Raw genomic sequence first — 20,413 nt, 5'->3', positions numbered from 1 at the left:
AACTCCAGTGATCCAATGGGGCTGTGCTGTCTGTACAAGAATGCACCCCTGAGAGTATTTTGTCTCATTATTGCCTAAACATTACAAGAGGTTTTATAATTACTTTCTGCCATTCACAAAGCCAATGAATATGGAACTGGATTATTAATACTTGAAGCAGGCATGAAAGCAGATGCAGCGTTCTCAGTGCTCTTCCGTTACATATTGAGCGGTGGAAGAAAAATGATCAGGGTAAGACTGCAGGAGCAACTGCAGCACAGAAAGGTTTTACCATTAAGAGAGAGTGGCATGGTCACTCCTCACAGCAGCAATTTCCTTTCCCATTTAAAGTGTCCTTTCCACTTTCCAGAAATTGTGGTTCCTCATAAACACGAGCTGCTGTGGAATAGACGTGTCTGCTGTCACAGCCTAAACATGACACACATGCCCTGTAGCTAAACTGCCAAGGAGAAGAGAGAGAAGTTAAGGGTGGTCTGGGCTTTGTTAGCATTGCCCTTTAGGCTGGAAGTCGAGGAATTCTTGAAGAATGTGAGAGGTTGATCTCACATTCCCACCAGAACAGGGCGGAAGGTTGCCTCATCCTGACTGGTGGTGCGTTGCCATCCCAGCTCTCACTGGAGTTGATTGTAAATTGGGTTTTCACCCACAGGCAATTATGCTGGTGAAAATATCCCAAACCATCGGTTTCTTAAGATCTCACATGTCATTCTCTGTCAGAGTAAGTGGAATAAAGTAAACGAGTGGCTTCAGCAAAGCCAAGAAATACTCTCTGTGGTTGGTCTTGACTGTTTAAGGCCAAAGCTCCAAGAACATGGTAATATCTTAATATTAAAGCAAGGTGATAGCTCCGTTAAGTGAAGTAACTTCATGTTTCTACCGATCCTCTTTTTGCAGAGCCCTTTACATTTGGTGGGGACACAGCAACCCCTGGCACCATTCCGGGTCCAGTATAAATGCCGGGCATGAAAGCAGCCCAGTACGAACTCACCTTGCTTTGCCAGCCCCGGCTGCATGAACGCACTGCTGAGCTGATTCTGTACCCTACGTGTTCAGATAGGTTCTCTGCCATGAAAGTTCTCAATTTCAACTTGGGATGCTGTACGTACTCTGTGTATGCCATGACAGTACAGTCATATCTGGGCTCTTCTTCCTGATTGCCTACCTCCTAGTATTTAAAAATTAAGCTCTCTGCTGCGTTCAGAATTTGTGGGCCAAATTATTTGCATACTTTGCTAGTGTAACTGATACGCTAAACTTACCCAGCAAACATGCAGGACAAAAAGCTGCTACATTTGGAAATCCAGCATGGAAGTTTTGTTAGAACCAGGAGAAAAACGGGTCCCTTATGCCAGATCACTGCTTCCTGTGGGTTTCTTCAAGCCAAGATGAAGGTGGTGCCTCAGGCTAAGAAATCAGTGGTAACTCTCTGTGGTTCCCTGGCTTTGCTGTGCACAAAAGCCAGGAAGGTGCTGAGCAGAGACCTCTGGATCAGATCCTTGGCCACCATAAAGTAGCATCACTTATGTCCTGTTGCTTGTGTAGGTCATGGAGGATCTGGCCTACCCCGCCTATAACTGGGGCCAACGTATTGCAAATAAAGTGCATTGGTAACAGAACAATTGCAAGTGTGAGAAGTAACTGGGGTGTTGTTCCACTGGAGCACCTAACATTTCACTGAGCTTTATTTGCTCCACAGGATTCAGAACTGGACCTTGCATAAATATGCAATGAAAGCTTGATCATGATGTTTGGCTTCCAATGCAGAGATTGCAAGAAAAGCCATCGCTGTTCTTCAGATCGCTTGTCTGAGCTCTAGAACATTTTTACTTTTAACCCAACTTACAGAACAACTTGCACAAATCTAAAAAGCTGTAATCCTATAAAGAACACCTAGTAAAAGTTGTTCAAGGAAGCTGTCAAATAAGTTCAGATACCAACACTTTAACTGCTGTCAGATTTCATATACAATAATAGCGGTCATGTATTTTTAGTCTTTCAAGTAAAGATTATTCATCATTTGAGAAATATTTGTAAAAAAAACACAAATGGACTTTCAGAAACACTTGAAACTATGTGAATAACATCCATAGGAAAATAACTCGTATAATTCATTAAATGATTGGCTTATCTCAGTTACAGACACGACAATTTAACAAACTTTAATGATTTATGTGTCTGGAAAACAATTCATCCAACATTTAATTTAGCTTATAATGCTTAACTCTGCAGGAGTTGCACTCTTAACTGCTGTTTCAGAATTGCTCTGGTAACTGAGAACTATTCTGTTGGTTTTCATCAATGGTCATTACCCAAAAGTATGTATTTTAATTCTAACATTTGGAGATGTCCATAATATTTGTCCAGGTAACTTGTAGTTTTGCAAAACTAAGCAACTATTTCCAATGTGCATTTCTTTTTATTTTTCCGTTTAGTGTTTTTGTACTTATTATGTTTTTTTTTTTCCCAAGAGAGGTTAACTCATAAAAGCAAAATTGTCTGATGGCAAACTTGACTACAAGTCAAAGGTCCCTAAAGGGAAGTATAACCTGAAGGTCAGTGTTGGTTTGGTTACGCTGAATAAAAGGCAGCCGAAGCCCTGTGTCCAGGGGTGACTCTCATGGGCACCAAGAGGAGCATCTAAATTGCACGGGAATTCTTGTGGGATATTGATGGGAAGAACCAAAGGTGGGGAAAGGAAAGGATCTGGATGGCTTGGGGAGGAACAAACGTGGGAAAATGAAGGGATACAGGGATGAAAAGAGTTGGTTGCATGTGAACAGGCTGCTGACCGTTAGGCTTGTCTGGCTATGCCTTGTTCCTTATCAGCACAGCGAGAATCCAGCCTGCCAAGCTGGCAAGTGGCTGGAGTGGCCTGCGTGGCTCTGGGGGTGAGCCAGCAGGAGTTGGCTGCTGGAGGGACTGGGGCAACTGGGGAGAGTAAGGATTCATGACCAGCGTCTGGAGGGATCCACGTTGTAAATAGATGTTCATAAATACGTTTTGTCCTCGCAGACCTGCACCCCGATCTGCCAGGGAGGGGAGCAGGATGAGGCCACTGGTGCTGGCTGTGGGAGTGCTCGGTGTTTCTGCCCGTGTTGATGTGTGTGGCCGTCAGCATCTGTACACGTTACACGCATGTTAGTGCGTGTGCCTGCCAGAAATCCCTGCTCAGCCCCACTCCTGGCTGGACCTGCGGGCACAGAGCTGCAGCAGCCTCGTTTCTGTGAGGCTGCCAGATATAGCAACTCCCTAGCAGGCTATAATCAGTTATGAAAATAATTGTCTGTGAAGGCAGGGCTTTTTTTTCTTTTTTTTTTTTTTTTCCAAGTTTAGGCTTTTGAGAGGAAAGGAGCAGTACCTGCACTTGACACCCGGAGAGATACCAAACAAGCACATGAAGAAGTGGCTTTGACTCTCTGGAATCCCACTGCTGCCTGCCTGCGTGCTCTGTTGTGGGTGACAGCTCCGTGCACTTGCCATACTTTCCTAGGTAGAAAAAAAGCATGTGAGGCGGATTAGTAAAGCAATGTGGTAGTCAAGTGATTGAGCTATATGGGGTCTTCTACCTGGAAATAATTTAGAAGCTTCTGGGGGAGGGAGGAATAGCACTTTACCCCTGGGACAGGGTTAAATGCTATTAAAAGGTCATCACTCTGCTCTACGCAGGATTGGATGAACGGTTTCTAAATTCTTCAAGTGCTTGTCCAGTCTGGTTTTAAAAATGACAATGCTGAAGTTCCACAGGTGATTTGCTCTCTTACCTGGCTATTCCTACTGTTAGAAAGCTTTTCTATGTATTAGTAGGAGTCACAACGAGCTTTTTATTCATACCACTACCACCAGGGTGAGAAAGAAATGTATTTTCACCTATCTTTGTATTTCTCCCTTCTGCATGAAGTATGGATGTTAAAGGGACATCTTTGAAAACGCGATTATTCCACCTCAGACATGCCACAGGCCACATCTGTCCGAGCAAAGCCCTCACCCTGGGCTGGCCAGGACTGTATGTTGGTATTAAATTATATCGGAATAAGTAATTCCTATTTCTGAGAGAGAAAATCTGCAGTTACAAGAAGTGAAAAATAAAAAACACTTTTAAACCGAGTTTCCTTACACACTTTTTGGACTTTGTTGTGTATTTAAGAGTTTCTGAAAACAAAACAAAACACAGAAAATAACCGCATTGCAGAAAATTTTTTTTTGATGTTTTTGAGGGCAGTAGAAACATCTTCCCTGAAATCATAAATTTCCTGCGGAAATACACCGATTGACAGAAGACTCATCAAAACATTTTCCATTAAAACCGTTGACCTACTGCAAGTGAACCTTCTTCAGTCACAGAGCGAAAAGATAACCCTCCGTATCAGCAGCCACCTCCCAGAATAATCGCGCCTTCTTTTATGTCTTCCCTCTAATGAGCCTCACTGGAGGCCCCTCTCATCTGTGCTTAGCAGTCAAGTATTTCAAGTGGGCTCTTTCTTTGCACTGCTAATGGCATTCAATCTTTTCTGTGCCGCTGATTGTCACAGAAACCAGAGGTTTAGGCTTAGCACATACATCTCCTCAAAATAGATACTTGGGGACCAAAAGATATGGCTGGAGCTATTGGGAGGTAAGCTAAAAATAATGACTTCCCTTCAAACAGAAATTAATTTAATGGCTCTGGTTCTGCAGTGTGCTTAAGTGTCGTGCCAAGCAAAACCCAAGCATTTATTTTGCTTTGAGCAAACGATTGGTTTGCAGAGTACGACCGGATTTTAGTTTAAGCACATGCTTAAGTGCTTTGCTAAGCCACGGTCCCAATGCTTTCATTGCTCACCAGTTTCTTGGTTAGTCTTGGCATCTCTTGTACTTTTTTAAATATGCAAGCATTAGTGGGAGGGAATGCTGGGGTAGCTTTGCTCATTTTAGGGGAAACTGGCAAATGTTAAACACTTTCAGGAAAAACATTAAAAAAAAACCACATTTATAGCATAAACCAGTAGGCTTAACGGGCAACAAGCATCTTTCCCAGTTATTTGGTACATTCTAAATGCGTGGTTCATCACATGGCAAAAAATATTTCCTCTCCACTGGTATGCAGTGGAAGGGGAATTAGACACAGGAAAGGCATTCAACAGATAGCAAGCGTTTAATTGAAACAACCAAGGAGAAGCTTTCATCGTGTAGCCATTCTGAATGACATTGGACATGCGACTGATTGGCACAAGATGATTTATTTTTTTCACTTTGATCATAAAATTACTAGGAAAGGCTTAATGGAGTTATAAATATCTTGTTTCCATGAGAGTCCCGGGAAGATAATTATAGCACCGAAGTCTTTACAAAGATAGAGCATTTATAAAATGATATTATCTGAGGGCTCCAATGGATGAGGCAGGGAGTTCTGCGTTCTATTCCCAGCTCTGCTATTGACTTAGTGCGCGATTTGGGCGAATCACTTCATCCCTCAGTGACTCAGTTTTTTCATCTACAAACTGGGGTAATAACGATAATTACCCGCTGCTGCAAACTCTCTGAATTAAAAATTGTGTTACTCACGCTCATCAGAGCCCGCTTATTGCTAGCAATGGCTGGCTGCAAGGCTTTGGGTAAGCTACGCGCTTTTCTGAATGGGAACGGCCATAGTTGTGTTACTGATGAACCACATTCCTTGCGGAGCTGCAGTCAAAACATTCAGAAGAAATACTTGAAATATCTGAGTTCACACGTCTTAAGATGTTGATGTAACAGCTGTATCCCAGAATCCTCAGAAATATTTTGTGTTCAGTGCAAAGCTTGGAAACTCGAGGCTTTGGGCATGTTTCTTGGTAAGTAAAAATGCTGTGACAAAACCAACCACTTGGTAAGAGCTATCTAGAAGGTTATCTAGTAGCTTCCTATGAGAAAATAACTACATTTGTACTCCAATTCAAGTTCTGTCAGGCTTTTCTACTTGTGTGCTGGTTTTATTGCCTTAGAAGATTGATACATCATCCTTCCCAAGTACCAACAAATATCGAATGAGCTTAATGTCCATGTACAACACAACTGTTATTGTTAAATCTTTGCAGCTTTGAAAAAGACAAGTGAGGAAGGAGGAGTTGCAGCAAATGAGCAAACAACTGGGCCTGAGCTCCAGTGGGATTTCACACCTGAAACGGATGACATGGGTTTTGGACGTGAGAAGTTCTGTGCTGGAGAGGAACTACGACATCTCCTGATAGACATTTCCCCTATTTCTGAGGAAAATGAAGTTCAGTAATGGATGGCTGTTTGGAGCTTGCTGTACCTTTCTGCAGCGGGTTGAAGTGAAATCTAGCAGATTTCCACCTGAAATGAGGTAAAAATGCAGATCAGAAAAGGGAGCTGTGTTATCCAAGGACTGAAATTACATTTCTATATTAATAGTTCTGAAAACAAAATTGTGCATTTCTCTGAAACAGCTTTTGATCTGTCATCTCTGCACTCCTGGGGTGGAGAGAGGCAGAAAAGGCAACCTGAGGAGTCTGCAAAACATACATCAGAAAACTCTGAAGACCTGAATTCCATATACAGACATTCCACTTCCATAAAGCATCTCTTAAAGAGTTTACAAAGGCAGAAAACATCTTTCCTAAGGGTATGATACTGGTCAGACAAGGCGGTGTTTAGCAGGCATCTGAACAAGTAATCGCAGCGGGCCGAAGAAGCCTAAGGCTACAGAGGATCTCGTTTTTTGCAGAGTGTGATTAGGGAGTGGCAAGGTTTGGCATTCAATTTTTCTTTGGTTCTGTCTTGGATCTGACCCAAATAAGTGCCAAATGAGGCTCTGAGGATGCAGACCCTCAGACCCATTTCCAGTCTCCTCTAGATACGGGGTCTTGTACTGGTAAAGCGTGTTCCAGGCTGAAGACAGGGCTTTGTTACTCTTTCTCGTGCCAAAGATCTCCATCGTAAGTGGACATGACTCTCTTCCACTAAATACAAAAGTTTCGTAATGTTGGTCTTTGTTACTGCTGACACAGATCCAGAGGCAATTTCAAGGCATTGACCTTTTTATCCCGTCCCAGTTCTGAAAACCATCATCGCTCGGAAAACCATTAAGTGGGTCCTTCTGTTTACTTGAGACCAAAAGAAAATGAAATGTTTGCCGGCATCGTGGCACGGCTGCCTGGGTGTCATTCCCAGGTTCAAACGAGTAGTTGAGCATTGCAAGGCACAAAGTAGAGTGTGAGGGAGTTCTACACAGTAGGTAATTCGTCACAGCTGAAGATACTGCCTTTGGTGCTCTTCCTCTGGCCAAATCTTGGTATTACCATTTACTATTTTAAGCTTGTTTACAGAACTGGAATAATATGCAGATATAAAAGGATGATGACAAGAGTGCTTACAGGCATTAAAACTGAGGTTTGAAGTTCCCTTTTTTCTGAAAAAAATAAACCAAAGGATGTTTTATTGTCTGAAAGCCTGGCAACTGGTCTTCGCTGACCGTGAACTTAAATCAAGCACCACTTCATTAAAAGCCAGTCTCATCAAAACATTCTGGTTGTTCCTTAAAATACCTGAAAGAAGACCTGAATCACCAGGAGATGGTTGTATTCTGTCCTCCGGGTATTAATCAACACATCCAGCCTTGCCGTTTGGGCTAATATTTTCTTACAGACTCTGGCCTTTCCGTCGGGTTCAGAGGTTTTGCAGGCACGCGTTTCACACATCAGCATGGGGGTCTTTAGGAACAAGCTGGATAACGAGTTCTCTGCGTGCCCCTAAGCCTGGACAATGGACAAATCCAAGTGACAGAACATAGCAAGAGCTGCAATCACTAAAGCATCTGCCCTGAGCTACCACACCTGCCAGCACGGATCTGCCCATGACAAGATAATTTATCCTTCTGCACAGAGACAGGACGACTCTGGCATCTTTGGGAGGTGGTGGAAGGTAGAAGCTGGGCAAAGCAGGGTGGGGCTGTCCCGTTGTCAGCACCATACTGGATGGGATGGCACCCTCTCTAGCACGGGCTCCTTCTGCAAACAGATTTATGTGACGAATTCACAGCGGGTTTCATCCCAGAGCTGGCGCTGGAGCAGCCCCAAGGTAGAAGCTAGCCCAGAGGCCCTGCTTGTTCCCTCCCTTTCCTTTTAGCTTCCTCTCACTGCTTCTTTCTTCCCTGCGAGCTTCTTTAGTGCCCTTTTTCACCCCTTTTTTTTGCCCAGCTTACTCTTTCCTTCAAGATTTTCAGAGTGCAACACTGAGAGGGGTAAGACTGGCAGCTCAGTGCCTCAACAGAATATAGTGCCTGGAAGGACTGCCTGCCTCTCCTGCAGCTCTGTCACACTGCAGGGAGAGCTGGAAGAAGGGGCAGAGACTTCCCTCCGGTTTCTGTGGGAGAAGAGCACTCTTCAGAGGTTGTCCTGCCATGAGGACTCAGTCTCATGGACGCTGCAGCTCCCCAGGAACATTTGCATCATGAGGACCATTTCCATTTTGCCATTTTCCATTTGCGTTCACCTTGCACAAGGGCTGGTAGCACGTAGGCACTGGCACCACGTAGGGGCCACCTGTCCCTAACCAGAACATGTTTTAGTAAAAATATTGAGAAAAGCAGTATGTCTTTACTTCTCTTCACAGTTCAGGAACAAAAATATAGTCTCGGTTGTTACTTATCTACTTGGGCGGCTTATTTTCTGTTAACTGAATGTTGTGTGGTGTTATTTGCTGACTAATAACTCATCATTCACACTCCTCTGCTTCCAATGCTATAATTATGCCTTCAACAGTTGCCTAGAGGTGTCAGAATAATAAACGAAGTTTCAGAAAGAGAAGGAAACCACCCCCCTTAAGAGTATCAATCACTCAGCGAATTAAATGTAAATTTTTTTTTTATGATCTCGCAATATAAAAAACAAAAGCCCCTTCATCTGACACTTTTGAAAGCCTTTCTATGCTCGTCTCTATAATTATGGATAAAGATGAATAAAAAGCAAAGACACAATGGACTTGTCTATCAAACCTGTCTGGCACTGCTTCAGAACTAGGGTTCCTAAATTCTCCTTCACTGCAATTAATAAACAATAATTACCACACTATTCACTTTATAGGATTAAATTGTGTCTTGCAGTTGATTATACTGTGTGGCTTGGTAATTAGCACATGTACAAATAATATTTGTAGTACCTTTGTTTTTCTTCGTTGTTTACATTCTGAAGCAGATTAAATAATATATTCAGAAGTTCAGTCTATATTTAGATGCCTAAAGAAGCATCTTGATTTTTCAGAGCACCTACAAATGCCAGAATTGCACAGTGCCTCTGAAAATCAGGCCATTCATTTAGGTGTCTATATTTAGGTACGTGAGTTTGCAGCGTTTGGCTTGAGGTCACATAGCTATGGCTCATTGCATTTTTTTTATTTCCATTTGGGTCACAATGGGCAAGTCACTTCTAATAATTCTCATCACAATCTGTGAAATAGCAGGAGAGGTGGGAAGAGTCGCTTGTTACGTACCATTGTGGTGCTGAGCACTTCCTAAGATACGTAAAGGTTCCTCCCCAGAGAATTTCAGTCTAAAAAAAGATAGAAAACAGTGCAGCGGAAAGGTGAGACGGTAGGTTTAGAGACTGAGCTTACGTTCTGGTTAGGCTGTGCTTATTTCCTGGATTTTGTTTGTCTGGCATCTTTGTCATTCCCTCTGTAAGCTTATGATCATCTTGACAAGCCAGATGTTTTGGCTCCCTGTACATTGGGTAAATCCTAGAAATCAAACACTTCTACTTGTTAACGCGTGGCAGCAAACCATAGTTTATTCATGAGGAATTTGAGCTGATGTTATCACCTGTGCTGTCGAATTGTGACTATACCTTCAAGGTTGCTTTTGAATCTACGTGGTAGCTTGCACAGGCCTTGGCCTTAGCGAACCCATTATAAAATAAACAGCAAGGTCTTTTCGTGTAGGACTGCAGAGAGACGATCACTGGGAAGAGGGCATCAAGGAGAAGCTAAAAGCTTTTAAAGAAATAAAGAAACTGATTTCTTAACATCCTACCTCTGCAGCTTGTCACCCCCTTTCGCACGGTGAGGTGCTTGTAGCTTGGGGAGCAGGTGTGGACACAGCAATTCCCTGCCTCAATTTTGTATCGGGAGGATAGCTGCAAAGAAACAGGTAGCCCATAGGTGAACACCTCGTTCAAAATGAAAATGTCCTTGTCTCTGGCCGTAATATTTCAGGTTTGAGAGAAAGAACTGTGCTCGTACTTCTTGTACTCTAAGGATGGTTTTTGTTACGGAACAAAAGCCTTTTGTTTTTTCTTCCTTGAAATGGAGACTGTTTTGAAAGTCACCGAAACTCGTTTTTCCCCTTGATCTATCATTCATCCAGGCTAAAAAAACATCTCTTGGTTAAAAATACTCCTTAACCAGAAATTGGGACATAGCATTTTTGTTGTCTTCAAAACTGAGGGCTAGCTGTAAAATAATAAAGCTCTGTTTTGTGGGACTTTTTTGTTAGATGTGGAATTTTTGCAATGTCAAATCACAAAGACTTTTTTTTTTTCAGGCACTCTCAGAAGTGGATGGAAAATATGAAGATTCCTTCTTGCTGTTCTCATTGCCCTAGAGCACACCAGCCTCCTGTCTGACCTCTGTCTGCCCCTGGAGATGCTCAGAAACAACGGGGATTTACCAAAGAGAGGGTTTAGGGAGCAACAGACCCAAATACGGGGGCTGTCCCACGGCAGTGCTGAGAGTTCAGGGGTTCAGAGAGCGGTGCCACAAGTTCTTCCCACTCACCTGGGCTCCAGGTATCAAATTTGGAGAAAACCTGCATCCCCGGGCACAGCAGCAGCGTGGGCTTCTCGGCACCTCCGGGAGAATCATGCACAGGGGTATTACAGGCTCTGAAACTATACAGCGAGTGAAGGATGTTCTCCCTTTCTGCAGGCACTTTTCATGGTTGCAGTGAATCATTCGCCTTGCCCCCACAGCCGTGCAGAATGCTCTGTAGATGCAAGGCAAGGAGAGCTGGCCTCAGCTTTACGCATTTTTCTGTAACCATCTGCAATGCATTGTATCTCAGCTGCTTTGCATTTGCTGTACGTATTCGGAACGGAGCTGAAGAGGTGTCGAGGCAATGTTGTCTCGCTGCACTGAGTGTCTGGGTGATAAAGCAGCAGATGTAGCTCAGCGGTGATAAGTGCAAAGTAATGCACACGTGAAAAAATAACCCCAACTATCCATGCGTAGAGTCTGGTTCGAGCTGTGGCTTTTTGCTGCAAGAGATCTAGGGGTCAAAGCAGACAGCTCTCTGGAATATTTGTGTAGGGCTAGGGAGTCATCAGAAAGGCGAACTGAGTGCTAAGAATCAGGATTTGTCCCCTTAGATGAAGGAGGGAGCCCCAAAGTCACAGGACCCTATCGCTCATATGCTCAGAGATCTTCTGAGGCCCCCAGCCACACCGCTCTTGCCTATTCCTGCTAAATTCAAGTTGTTTTAGTGGGATCAGCATTTTATAGAAAACTTTTGGGGGGTAAAATTTAGAGAGAATGGCAATAAAGAATGGAATGGCTTTCATATAGGAAATAAAGAAAAGCACATCAGCTTGAAAAAGAGATAGCTGAAGGGAAATACAATTAAAATCTGCAAAACAGTGATGGAGAGATGGTTAAAGAACACATTTCCTTTACTGCCTCTCATAACAAAAGAACATTTAGCAAAACAATCAGGAAGCAGACTTGAAATTGTTTTTACACGGTGAAGAATTACCATGGCAAGGCACATTGTGGAAAGCAAATCCACAAAAGAGATAAGAGATAAGACAAATTCTCAGAGGACAGGGCCACTGGTAGCTGCTAGGTACTGGAGCTTGGATAAGACCGGAGTTCCAGAAGTGTCTAACTCGCCAGTTGCTGGGAAATTATAAGGTAAATAGGAGAATACATGGTCTATTTTTACACTGTTTCACTAAGCACCCAGTCTTGGCTGCTGAGACAAGATACAGAGCTAGATGGATCTAGCTGTGTTTTTATATTCTAAAAAAGTAACAGAAACAATCAAGGGTATGCTAATGCTGATACAGTCAACATTAATTTGACTTGCTTTATCCACTCTAATCTCTGGACTGAACCATTCGTAAGAAATCATAATCCATATCTGGCCAAAGAGATTATCCCAGCGAGCAGAAATGTAAAAGGACCATTCGCTTCTTGAAAATCTAATGATTTTGAGACATTACTTCCTGACGTTAATGTTCTGGTGATCAGCCAGGGCCAAACACGACCGCTTACACTGCTTCAGTTGTGTTCCAAGCCACTGTGATTGCTCCAGTACATTTGGGAGGCCATTTTTGCTCACAGATTAAATTTGTAGATAAGAAGCAGGTGCAAACCGAAGATAACGAGTGGCTCAGGATTTGGAGGAGATGGTCCAAGCCTGCGCCGCGAGATATCAGTAACAAATCTCCCACTCAGTTCTGTGGGGGCAGGACTTCAGCGCTGCTGGCAAATCTTGCGAGTGGCAGCTGTTTCATCACCTCCTTTGGTATTCTTTCCATAATTTCATCTTCCTCCAGGTTTTGGCACTCTGCAACCGCTCGGGTTGGGGGAAGATGCCCACTGCATTTCGGAAGCACAGGGTGCCCACAGAGGCTGCATGCCCTGAATAGCGCCGGGGCCCAAGAGGGTGAGCAGTGAGACTCCAGGAAGGAAGCTCTCCCTGCTGCTCTCGCTCTTATTTTTGCAGCTCTGCTTTTCCAGTCTAAATAACACAGTATTTGGTGACCTTTTCTGATAGAAAAACTTAATGCTTGCAAAAGAGCTATTAAAAACCCCAAAATTATTGCCACTCTTGTTATTATTTAATCTGATGGACTTTTTATTGTAAAAAGTGGAAATCTGGGCTTTTCTCCCCACTCACCTTAGCAAATGTCTGCATGCACACAAAAGCATTTCCAAAGTACTGGCTTAGGTGTTCCTGTTTTTTCTGAATGTGGATTAGCTTGCTTTCATAACTGTAGAGATTCCTGTATTAATACAAGGAAAACAAATGTTAGGGAAACTTCATCCCAATGAAAATATTCTTTCTAATATGAAAATAGGAGGATAGAGAATAAAACTTGAGACTGGTTACTGTGAACAAGAGACAATCGAGAGGTATTGGGGCAAGAAGTTACAAGGAAAGTGTGCGACATAAAATGTGGGACAGAAGAAGCATGGTGGGTGCTCTTCCTACTCAGAACAGTAAAACAAGACAAAGGAAAAACATCTAAATGGAGACAAAGGAAGATATCCTATCAGGTTTATTCTTAGAAAAAAAAATGAGCATATCAATTGATTTAAAACCTAATACAGCTTATATTGTAACAGATTTGTTTCCACAGCTTGCTTTCTCTTATGCATAGTGCCTAAAGCAATAAGGTCACGGTCATAATATTTTGGGCACAAGAATAAAGAAATAATAAATTACTGCTATCAGTAGTAAAAGAGTTACATATTTTATATTAAAAAATAAAAATAGAAGCAAAGAAGAAAGCCTGGAAGGTCTCTAGAGCAGTTATGCATCAGGGTATAAGTTAGTCCTTAGCGAATGGGACCAGGAGGAAACCCTTCTGCTGCAGGTACAACCACGTACACCCTGTTCTCATGCGTTGCTCTTAGGTATTTGTAGAGATGAGGTGGGATCATCTCCATATCGATCTCATTCTCTACAAGTTTCATCTGCTATTATTGGAAAGTGCTGCTATAAATGGCCTATTTAACAAATGGGGAATTATTCTTCCCATGTATTTTATAGGATATTTATGAATTATATAGAAGCCTTCTAGTTCTCCCTTACATTCTATAGATTTTCAAAGCCATCTTTACAGAAACCAATTTATGTTTCTGTATCACCCTATTGATTAAATCCCTTCACATTATTACATTCCAAAGCAAAGAGACCACAGAAAATCAGCATTAGCCTCTGAAGCTTAGCAGTCTCCCACGTACATCTGGAGCAGAGCAAATAGCCCTTCCTTTAATAAACCATGCCTTGGGGTCATCTGAATGCTTTCTCTTCGTTTTAAAATCATGACTGCCATCAGCCTTTTTCCATTGTAACCCTGATGTTCCTCAAGACTCCTATAAATGCAGCTTCTGGCCTCGTCTGTAACAGGGAGATACATCTTATTCATCATTCTCTGAAGATGAGAACTTCAAATGTATCCATTTCCAGATGGAGCTTGCTTTAAGGCCACTTTGCTTGTCAGTGGCCAGAAGAGGGAATGGAGGTTGCGAGCTCCATCCCCAGGGGCATTTAGGTCCCACAAAATCACACTGGGGGGCATTAAGAGCGTTGTTACTAAAACTGCTGCGAGGTGTGCTAGCACTATGTGGGCATCTATCATGGTTGCCCTCCTCTCTGCATCCCACCCCACCTTGTCCCACCTCTCTGCTCCCTTACCCCAACCCATCTCACCTCACCCCTTCCCAACCTACATCTCCTAGTCCATCCTGCCTCTTCCGTACCCCACCCCACGTCACCTCACCCATCTTACCTCACATCTCCACCCCAACCCCATCCCACGCCACCAGCTCACATCTCACCTCACCCACCTCACCTCACCTTCTCCTCATCCCCTGTGCAATCCACATCTCCCTACCCCATCCCACCTCACATCTCCATCTCACCTCCCTCGTGTGTCCTCACCTCACCACCATCCGACCCCACATCTCCTCACCCCCACCCCACATCTCCCTACCCCATCCCACCTCACATCTCCATCTCACCCCCCTCATGTCTCCTCACCTCACCCCCACCCCGTATCTCCCTACCCCATCCCTCCCCACGCCTCCTCGCCCTATCCCACCCCACATCTCCTCACCCCCATCCAACCCTACATCTCCTCGTGCCGCATCCCCATACCACATCCCACCCCACATCTCCCTACCCCTTCTCTGGGGACGAGGTTCTGCCCCTTGTCCCTCCTCTGTCCCCATGTGAGGTGCCCCCCTTGTCCCTTGTCCCCACACGAGGCGCCCCCATCCCCATCTCCCCCCGCTCCCCATCGCCAAGCGGCGGAGGGCGGGCGGCGTCCCCAGAGAAGGGGGGGGGGGAGGAGGCGGGGCTAAGCACCCTCCTCCCATTCTTATTGGTCATCCCTCCTGCCTGTTTAGAGAAAGAGCGTTGCCGATTGGCTGGCGGCCTCCCCTGGCCGCCCGCCTTCTCCTCCACCTTCGCCTCAGCGGCGCGGGGCGGCCGCGGGCAGCAGCAGCAGGAGGAGAAGAGGAGGAGGAGAAGGGAGGAAGGGCGGCGGCCGAGGCCGAGCCAGCCTCAGCAGCAGGTAAGGACAGGACAGGACAGGGCAGGGCAGGGCAGGGCCGCTGCTGAGCCTTGAGGGGTTATGTAAGCGCCCTGCCCTCAGGGGGGGCGCTGAGGGGACCCCCCGTCTCCACAGGGGTCCTGCCCCCGAAATGGCGGCGGGGCTGGGGGGTCGCCTGGAAGCGCCCTGACCCCATCTTGTGGGCTGCTAGGCAGAGAGGAGCAGCCCCTCAGGGATATCCCCGCCTCAGGGCTCTGCCGCCGCCCTAAAAAGGGTCGTGGCACTGCGGTGTGTGGGGTTTGTCTCCTCAGGGGACGAGGTGAGGGGAGGCGGTGCGGCCGGAGGAGCCCCGCAGGTGGGGATGGAGCCGTCGTGTCCCCGCCTGGGAGCCGCTGAGATGGGTTTTGGGGTGAGATTTGGGGTGTGTGTGCTGCTTGGCTCCCGGTCACCCTCTGGGAGATGAAAACTTTTCCATGGAAAGGCAGAGCTACTGCTGGGACCTTGCTTTGCTGGGACCCGTTATTGCAGCACTGAGTGTCTGTCGTGGGCAGGTGGAGGTGTGAGCTGTGGGGATATAAAACCATCACGAAGCCTGCTGGCACCTCACAAGAAAGCAGTGGATCCTCCTGCAGGTTGTCAGCTTCGGGAGCTGCCAACTCTTCGTAGCAGGAGCCGTACAGAGGAGTCCTGTTTGTAAACTTCTGAGAGGGAGTTTTGGGCTGTGTGAGCTGGTTTCTGACCTATTCCAAACCTTATAGCACGTAGGCACACTCGGGGGCTTTGCTCATCAGTGAAGATCTCTGTCACTGCACTGTGACCTTAACGCTTTTTGGTTACATGTCACTTACGTGCACCAGCAGGAAATCCATTTAAAGAAACTGAGATTTTATTCCAAGCTATACCAAAACATTTTTTAGATATTTAAAATGATTTTATAGCTCGAGTGGCTTTCCTCTGGCTGTTCTGTAGAGCACTGCCTGTCAGAATTGCACGTTTCCCCGTGCTGACTGCTTACGAGCTGAAGCGAGCGGCGGCTCCCATCCCGCAGGGCAGCGCCCCGTGGAAGCGATCGCCCACCCTTCGTCACGCCGTGGCTGTCCTCACAGGGTCTGCTGTCTCCTATCGGCTGGCTCTTGAGAGTTAAACACCGTGAACAGCTCCAGTCGCGTGCAGTTCTGACATGTGTGGGTTCTTCCTTTTTCCTCATGGCAGGGCAAGTTGGTTTGGGTAAGGAGTGGGGTATATCAGTGGGGTTTGTGGTAGGAGCTGAGAGCTGTCTAAGTGACCTCTGTGTGAGGTGCCAGGGCTGGCTGAAGGCCAGCGCCGCTGTAATGCCATGTGCCCTTTTTAAAGCTGGCTCACTTTTAATACAGTAGCTTGAGGGGCGAGTAAAGGTGATCAGAAAGCTTATTCTTTGGGGTTTGGGTGGATTTTTATTTGAATGCATTAACGGTGCCGTGGAAGCTCTTATGTCTGATTAATCCTAGCCTAACTTCTTGACCTTAAATCACAAAATCGTCTCTCCTGATGTCATCTCAGGTGTCATCTTCCCATTGTGGTATGGGGCTGGGGTCTTGACTTAGTAGGGCTGAGCACCAGTGTCTGCTGGCTTGTTCCCCCATGGCTGGGGATATGGGTTGCTTGGCAAGCCAGCACCTGCTGAGCTCCTTTACTACTCATATGCCCTGGCGTGGGAGGCACACGGGAGCCTTTTGAGCCACATGCAGGTCTTGAACAGCTTGAGCTGGCCAGCCCTGCTTTAGATGAATAAAAGTGAATAGCCCCTGTGGATGCTAAAAGCCTCCAAAAATAGTTACAAAGGCTCAGCTAAATTTAATACAGCTCTAATGTCAATGGAAAGGATTAGAACATTTGGGATTTGTAACAGTTAGCATAAAAAAAAAAAATCCTCTTCCTCATAACTCTGCCCCTTCCGTAACAGGAATAGTGGAGATGGGCACTATTTTTGTGTGGTGCCGTCCAAAAGGGAGCTAAAATGTGCCAGTAATTTGTGTGGCTTTGAGGGGAACAGTCAGTGCCCAGGTGGGGGATGCAGGGGAGAAGCTTCAGGGAAGGGTGACTGCAGTCTATTGCTTTGTGAACTGCAGCAGTTCATTAGTGCTGTCTCACAAGGTCCCAGTCTGCTCTCTAATTAAGTAACATGTCTCCATTTCAGTCCACGGGAGCGTTCCATAGTGAAGAATTAGCAGCATATGAAAATAATGCTAACCTCCAGTGTTCATTTTACAGAATGGAATGAAATTTCAGTAGGCTATTGCCATCTGAACTTCCCACTACACTCATGTCTTCTGTGTGGGTCCAGTTGGCTTCAGCAGGCACTGCATCCTTAAGCTAACAGTAAGGAAACTGGTAACTCCTCTTCCATTAACTCACTGAATACTTGAAGTAAGAAATTTTCCTTGTTTCAGGAAAATCTTACTTGGGCAGCTTTCAATTTATTTTTCTCCCATGTGTTAGAATTACAGTAAAACTTGCTGACTTTTAGTGGGAGCAGAGGCAGAATCCCTGCACTTGCCCTGGACCCTTCTTCAAAACAAACAAAACCACAAAACACAACTGCAACTCGATTGCTTTGTTTTTTTCCAAATTTTCTCGATTCCTGTAGATTACTGTTTGCAGTCAGAACTCAATAATAGCTTTAGTTTATAGTGATTATATTTAAAGCTTCTATTTGTAACATTTTGTTTGCTTTATGCTATTTTTAGTCTTGTTTGTCATGGCAGGCAGTGTTTAATAATAATAATAAAAGTAAAGTTTCCTAGCAATTTGAAGAGATACGTGCCTGTTTCTTGATGTCCCCAAGGGGTTCTTTTAAAAAACTCTTAGGACAGGAAAATGGTCACTGAGGAAACTCATTTCCATAAATAAAGTGGATAAATCTATACACGTGTGGTCAGATTTAAGCAACTGGTCCTTTGAAACACGTTAGGATGTGGTGAAAGCTTCAGGTGTGTGATGTTTTGAGCTACTGCAAACGACAAGCTCTTGCACCCCTTGACCACGGGAGGAGAAATGGGAAATCATTTCTGCCAGCACGAAGTGAAGCAGCCTGCAGGTGAATTGCACAGAAGTAACAAGGAGACGGCCCACAGGGTCTGGAAGGGGAGTGGCTCACGCAATTTCCCAAAGGTTAACAGAACCAGTTATTGGGATACTCTTATCCGTGTAGTGTACGGTGACTTCTTGCTTGAAGGTGTAGGGTCAAAACCCGACACAAAATTCAGAAATAAGACTGAGGAACACAGATGACATGCAGGTGAGCTTCATTTGAAGGGGATACGTTCAAGTGCCAAGCTATGCGTATTGGCTAATGGCTACCTGAACTTGGGTTTATTTTGTTTGTGTCCTGGTGTCTGGGTCCTGCTGTGGAATTGACTTGTGTGGTCCCAGGTTGAGGTGTTGCTGACCAGATTTCTTATCGTTGTAGGTGCTGGAGGATGCCTTAGCATTGCTGGATTGTTTAGATGGCATTACCATTTCTTTTAAATTCCGTGTGACAACGTCTGGTCTCTTAAGCATTTGAAAAAAATCTTGGAGAGGGAGAAGCAAAACTCCTTACTTTTATAAAGTAAAACAAGAGGGGTTTACCCTTGACCAGATGACTTTCCAGGTTTTTGTGAAAATCTAAAAGGAACCATGAAAAATGGTCCATGGGAAATGTGGCTTACTTCGTCAGAAGCCATGGAAAGGAGCTTTAATATAATGGAAACGTGATTCAGTGATTGTACTGTTGTTGCATATAGGATGACACTTAATTGTGTTCATTTTATGTATAGCAATCCAGTTCATGGAGTAAACATGAATTAGAATTAATTATTTTAGGGGATTTGAAATCTAAATTCTTTTGTTCTAAATTGGAATAATTGGAAAGAGTATTTTTGGCAGGGCTTCTGAAGTGGCTGAGCAAACTCAGGGGAAAAAAAAGCCTCAAAGTAACACAACAACAGCAAAACACATGAGTTTTAAGGTTTTTGATAGACATAGTGAAGGCTCTGTAGCTATGACTTGTATTATATACGTCTAAAATTATAAATAATGCCGAAAAGGTAAGAATTCCCACTCATGACTAGCTGAGAATAACTTGTGATGTGGTTATCTATTATGAAGTTAATGCAGAGCTGTGAAAGCTCAGATCATAACTTCGTGAGTGCTTTGAGTAGATTTGTTGCTGCAAAATACAATCCTAACCTCTGCTGTGACCTGCCCATTCCCAAACTTTGGTGGCCTCTTCTATTTTTGTCTCTTTTTTTTTTCTTTCCTTTTTTTTTCTTTCAGTTAACTTCCCAGTGGGTTTATTGGAGTTATACAACCAAACGTTTTTTCCTTAGGCAAAGTCAGTAAACGTTGTGTTTTGTATCAGCTGTATGGATGGTGCGGCTGCGCCATGAAGCGGAGCAGAAGATGCTTTCCCCAGCACAGGAGGTGGCGAGGAGCTGTCTCTGTGCAGAGAGCAGCTGGTGCTGGAAGCGGGCAGCCTGAGGTGATGGATTGTGTTGCATCTTTTGGCAGAAGTGCTGGTTTATCCGGTTGGAGACTGAATTTACAGCCCAAGGATTTGAAGTGTGCCAGCAAATGCTGTTGATTGAAGTGTGTTTGTCCTCCCTGATTATCATTGGGCTCAGGCTCATTGGCAGTTTATTTCTTTTGGGTAGCGTTAGCAAGATTTCTTTTTAATCGTGGTGCCGTGCTTGATCCTGTGCGGTACGCTCCCTGTTTTTCACACACTTTACTTTGCTGTACGAAGCTACTCCATGCACATACTCCTAATAGTGCAGGACAGCAAATCTGTCTCAAGAACGGACTGAAAAAAGGAGCGAGCTTTCCTTTTGCTTACAGAGCTTCGGCGGAGCAAAACTGCTGTCACGCAGTGTTGGAAGAATATTTGTTAGCTTGTGATCTCAGATGAACTGTGAAGCTATACGTTGGAGAACTGCCTGCTGTGCTGTGTACTTGTTTCCTTGGTACCAGCTCAGATGGTAAGGAACCTGAATGCTGCTGTAACTCCAACTTCCCTGTTGTAACTCCAAATTCTCCTCTGTTTAGCTGCTCGCTAAACAAGTTGTAGCTTTGCGCAGTTCCTAACTTTATAATACGACTCTCCCAGGAAAAAAAAAAAAAGCTCTTCAGTGAAGAAGCCTGGA

General features: G+C 44.7%; 3 protein-coding genes across 17 annotated transcripts in view; 2 read left to right on the top strand and 1 right to left on the bottom strand.

Annotated features, from left to right (window-relative positions):
* Positions 1-13,426, top strand: part of CYP39A1 (cytochrome P450 family 39 subfamily A member 1) — a 43,704-nt gene extending 30,278 nt beyond the window's left edge. For 6 of the 7 annotated variants that reach the window (XM_083831752.1, XM_083831753.1, XM_083831756.1 and 3 more), the window contains one exon: positions 895-1,616. In XM_083831752.1, coding sequence (XP_083687878.1) covers positions 895-966 — 72 coding nt within the window. In that variant the 3' untranslated portion in view covers positions 967-1,616. Of the gene's footprint in view, positions 1-894; positions 6,323-10,513 lie in introns of those variants that run through there. The other variant, XR_014582587.1, reaches the window with a different exon arrangement.
* On the bottom strand, positions 6,176-15,075 carry LOC310897797 (uncharacterized protein; the record flags this gene model as incomplete). 6 transcript variants are annotated; one of them, XM_083831783.1, is made up of 5 exons in its annotated part: positions 6,176-6,312; positions 9,466-9,524; positions 12,869-12,974; positions 13,939-14,095; positions 14,880-15,075. In XM_083831783.1, 5 exons carry the CDS (start codon positions 15,073-15,075, stop codon positions 6,216-6,218), a joined length of 615 nt encoding a protein of 204 aa, XP_083687909.1. The 6 variants fall into 6 exon arrangements, 5 of the variants coding, with proteins under 5 accessions (XP_083687909.1, XP_083687910.1, XP_083687908.1 ...); XM_083831784.1 differs by lacking the exon at positions 6,176-6,312 and adding an exon at positions 7,691-7,733; XM_083831782.1 differs by lacking the exon at positions 6,176-6,312 and adding an exon at positions 8,417-8,525.
* Positions 15,076-15,128: 53 nt separating this feature from the next.
* The window catches only part of RCAN2 (regulator of calcineurin 2), an 81,899-nt gene continuing 76,614 nt past the window's right edge, over positions 15,129-20,413 (top strand). The window contains exons 1-2 of one of the 4 annotated variants that reach the window (XM_083831778.1): positions 15,142-15,272; positions 20,109-20,248. The gene's annotated coding sequence lies outside the window, so the exon portion shown is untranslated. Of the gene's footprint in view, positions 15,273-20,108; positions 20,249-20,413 lie in introns of all 4 variants that reach the window. The other 3 variants (XM_083831776.1, XM_083831777.1, XM_083831779.1) reach the window with 3 other exon arrangements.

Source organism: Anser anser, assembly GCF_964211835.1.
Source record: "Anser anser genome assembly, chromosome: 3".
Taxonomy (NCBI): Eukaryota; Metazoa; Chordata; class Aves; order Anseriformes; family Anatidae; genus Anser; species Anser anser.
This window is presented reverse-complemented; position numbering and strand designations above follow the sequence as displayed.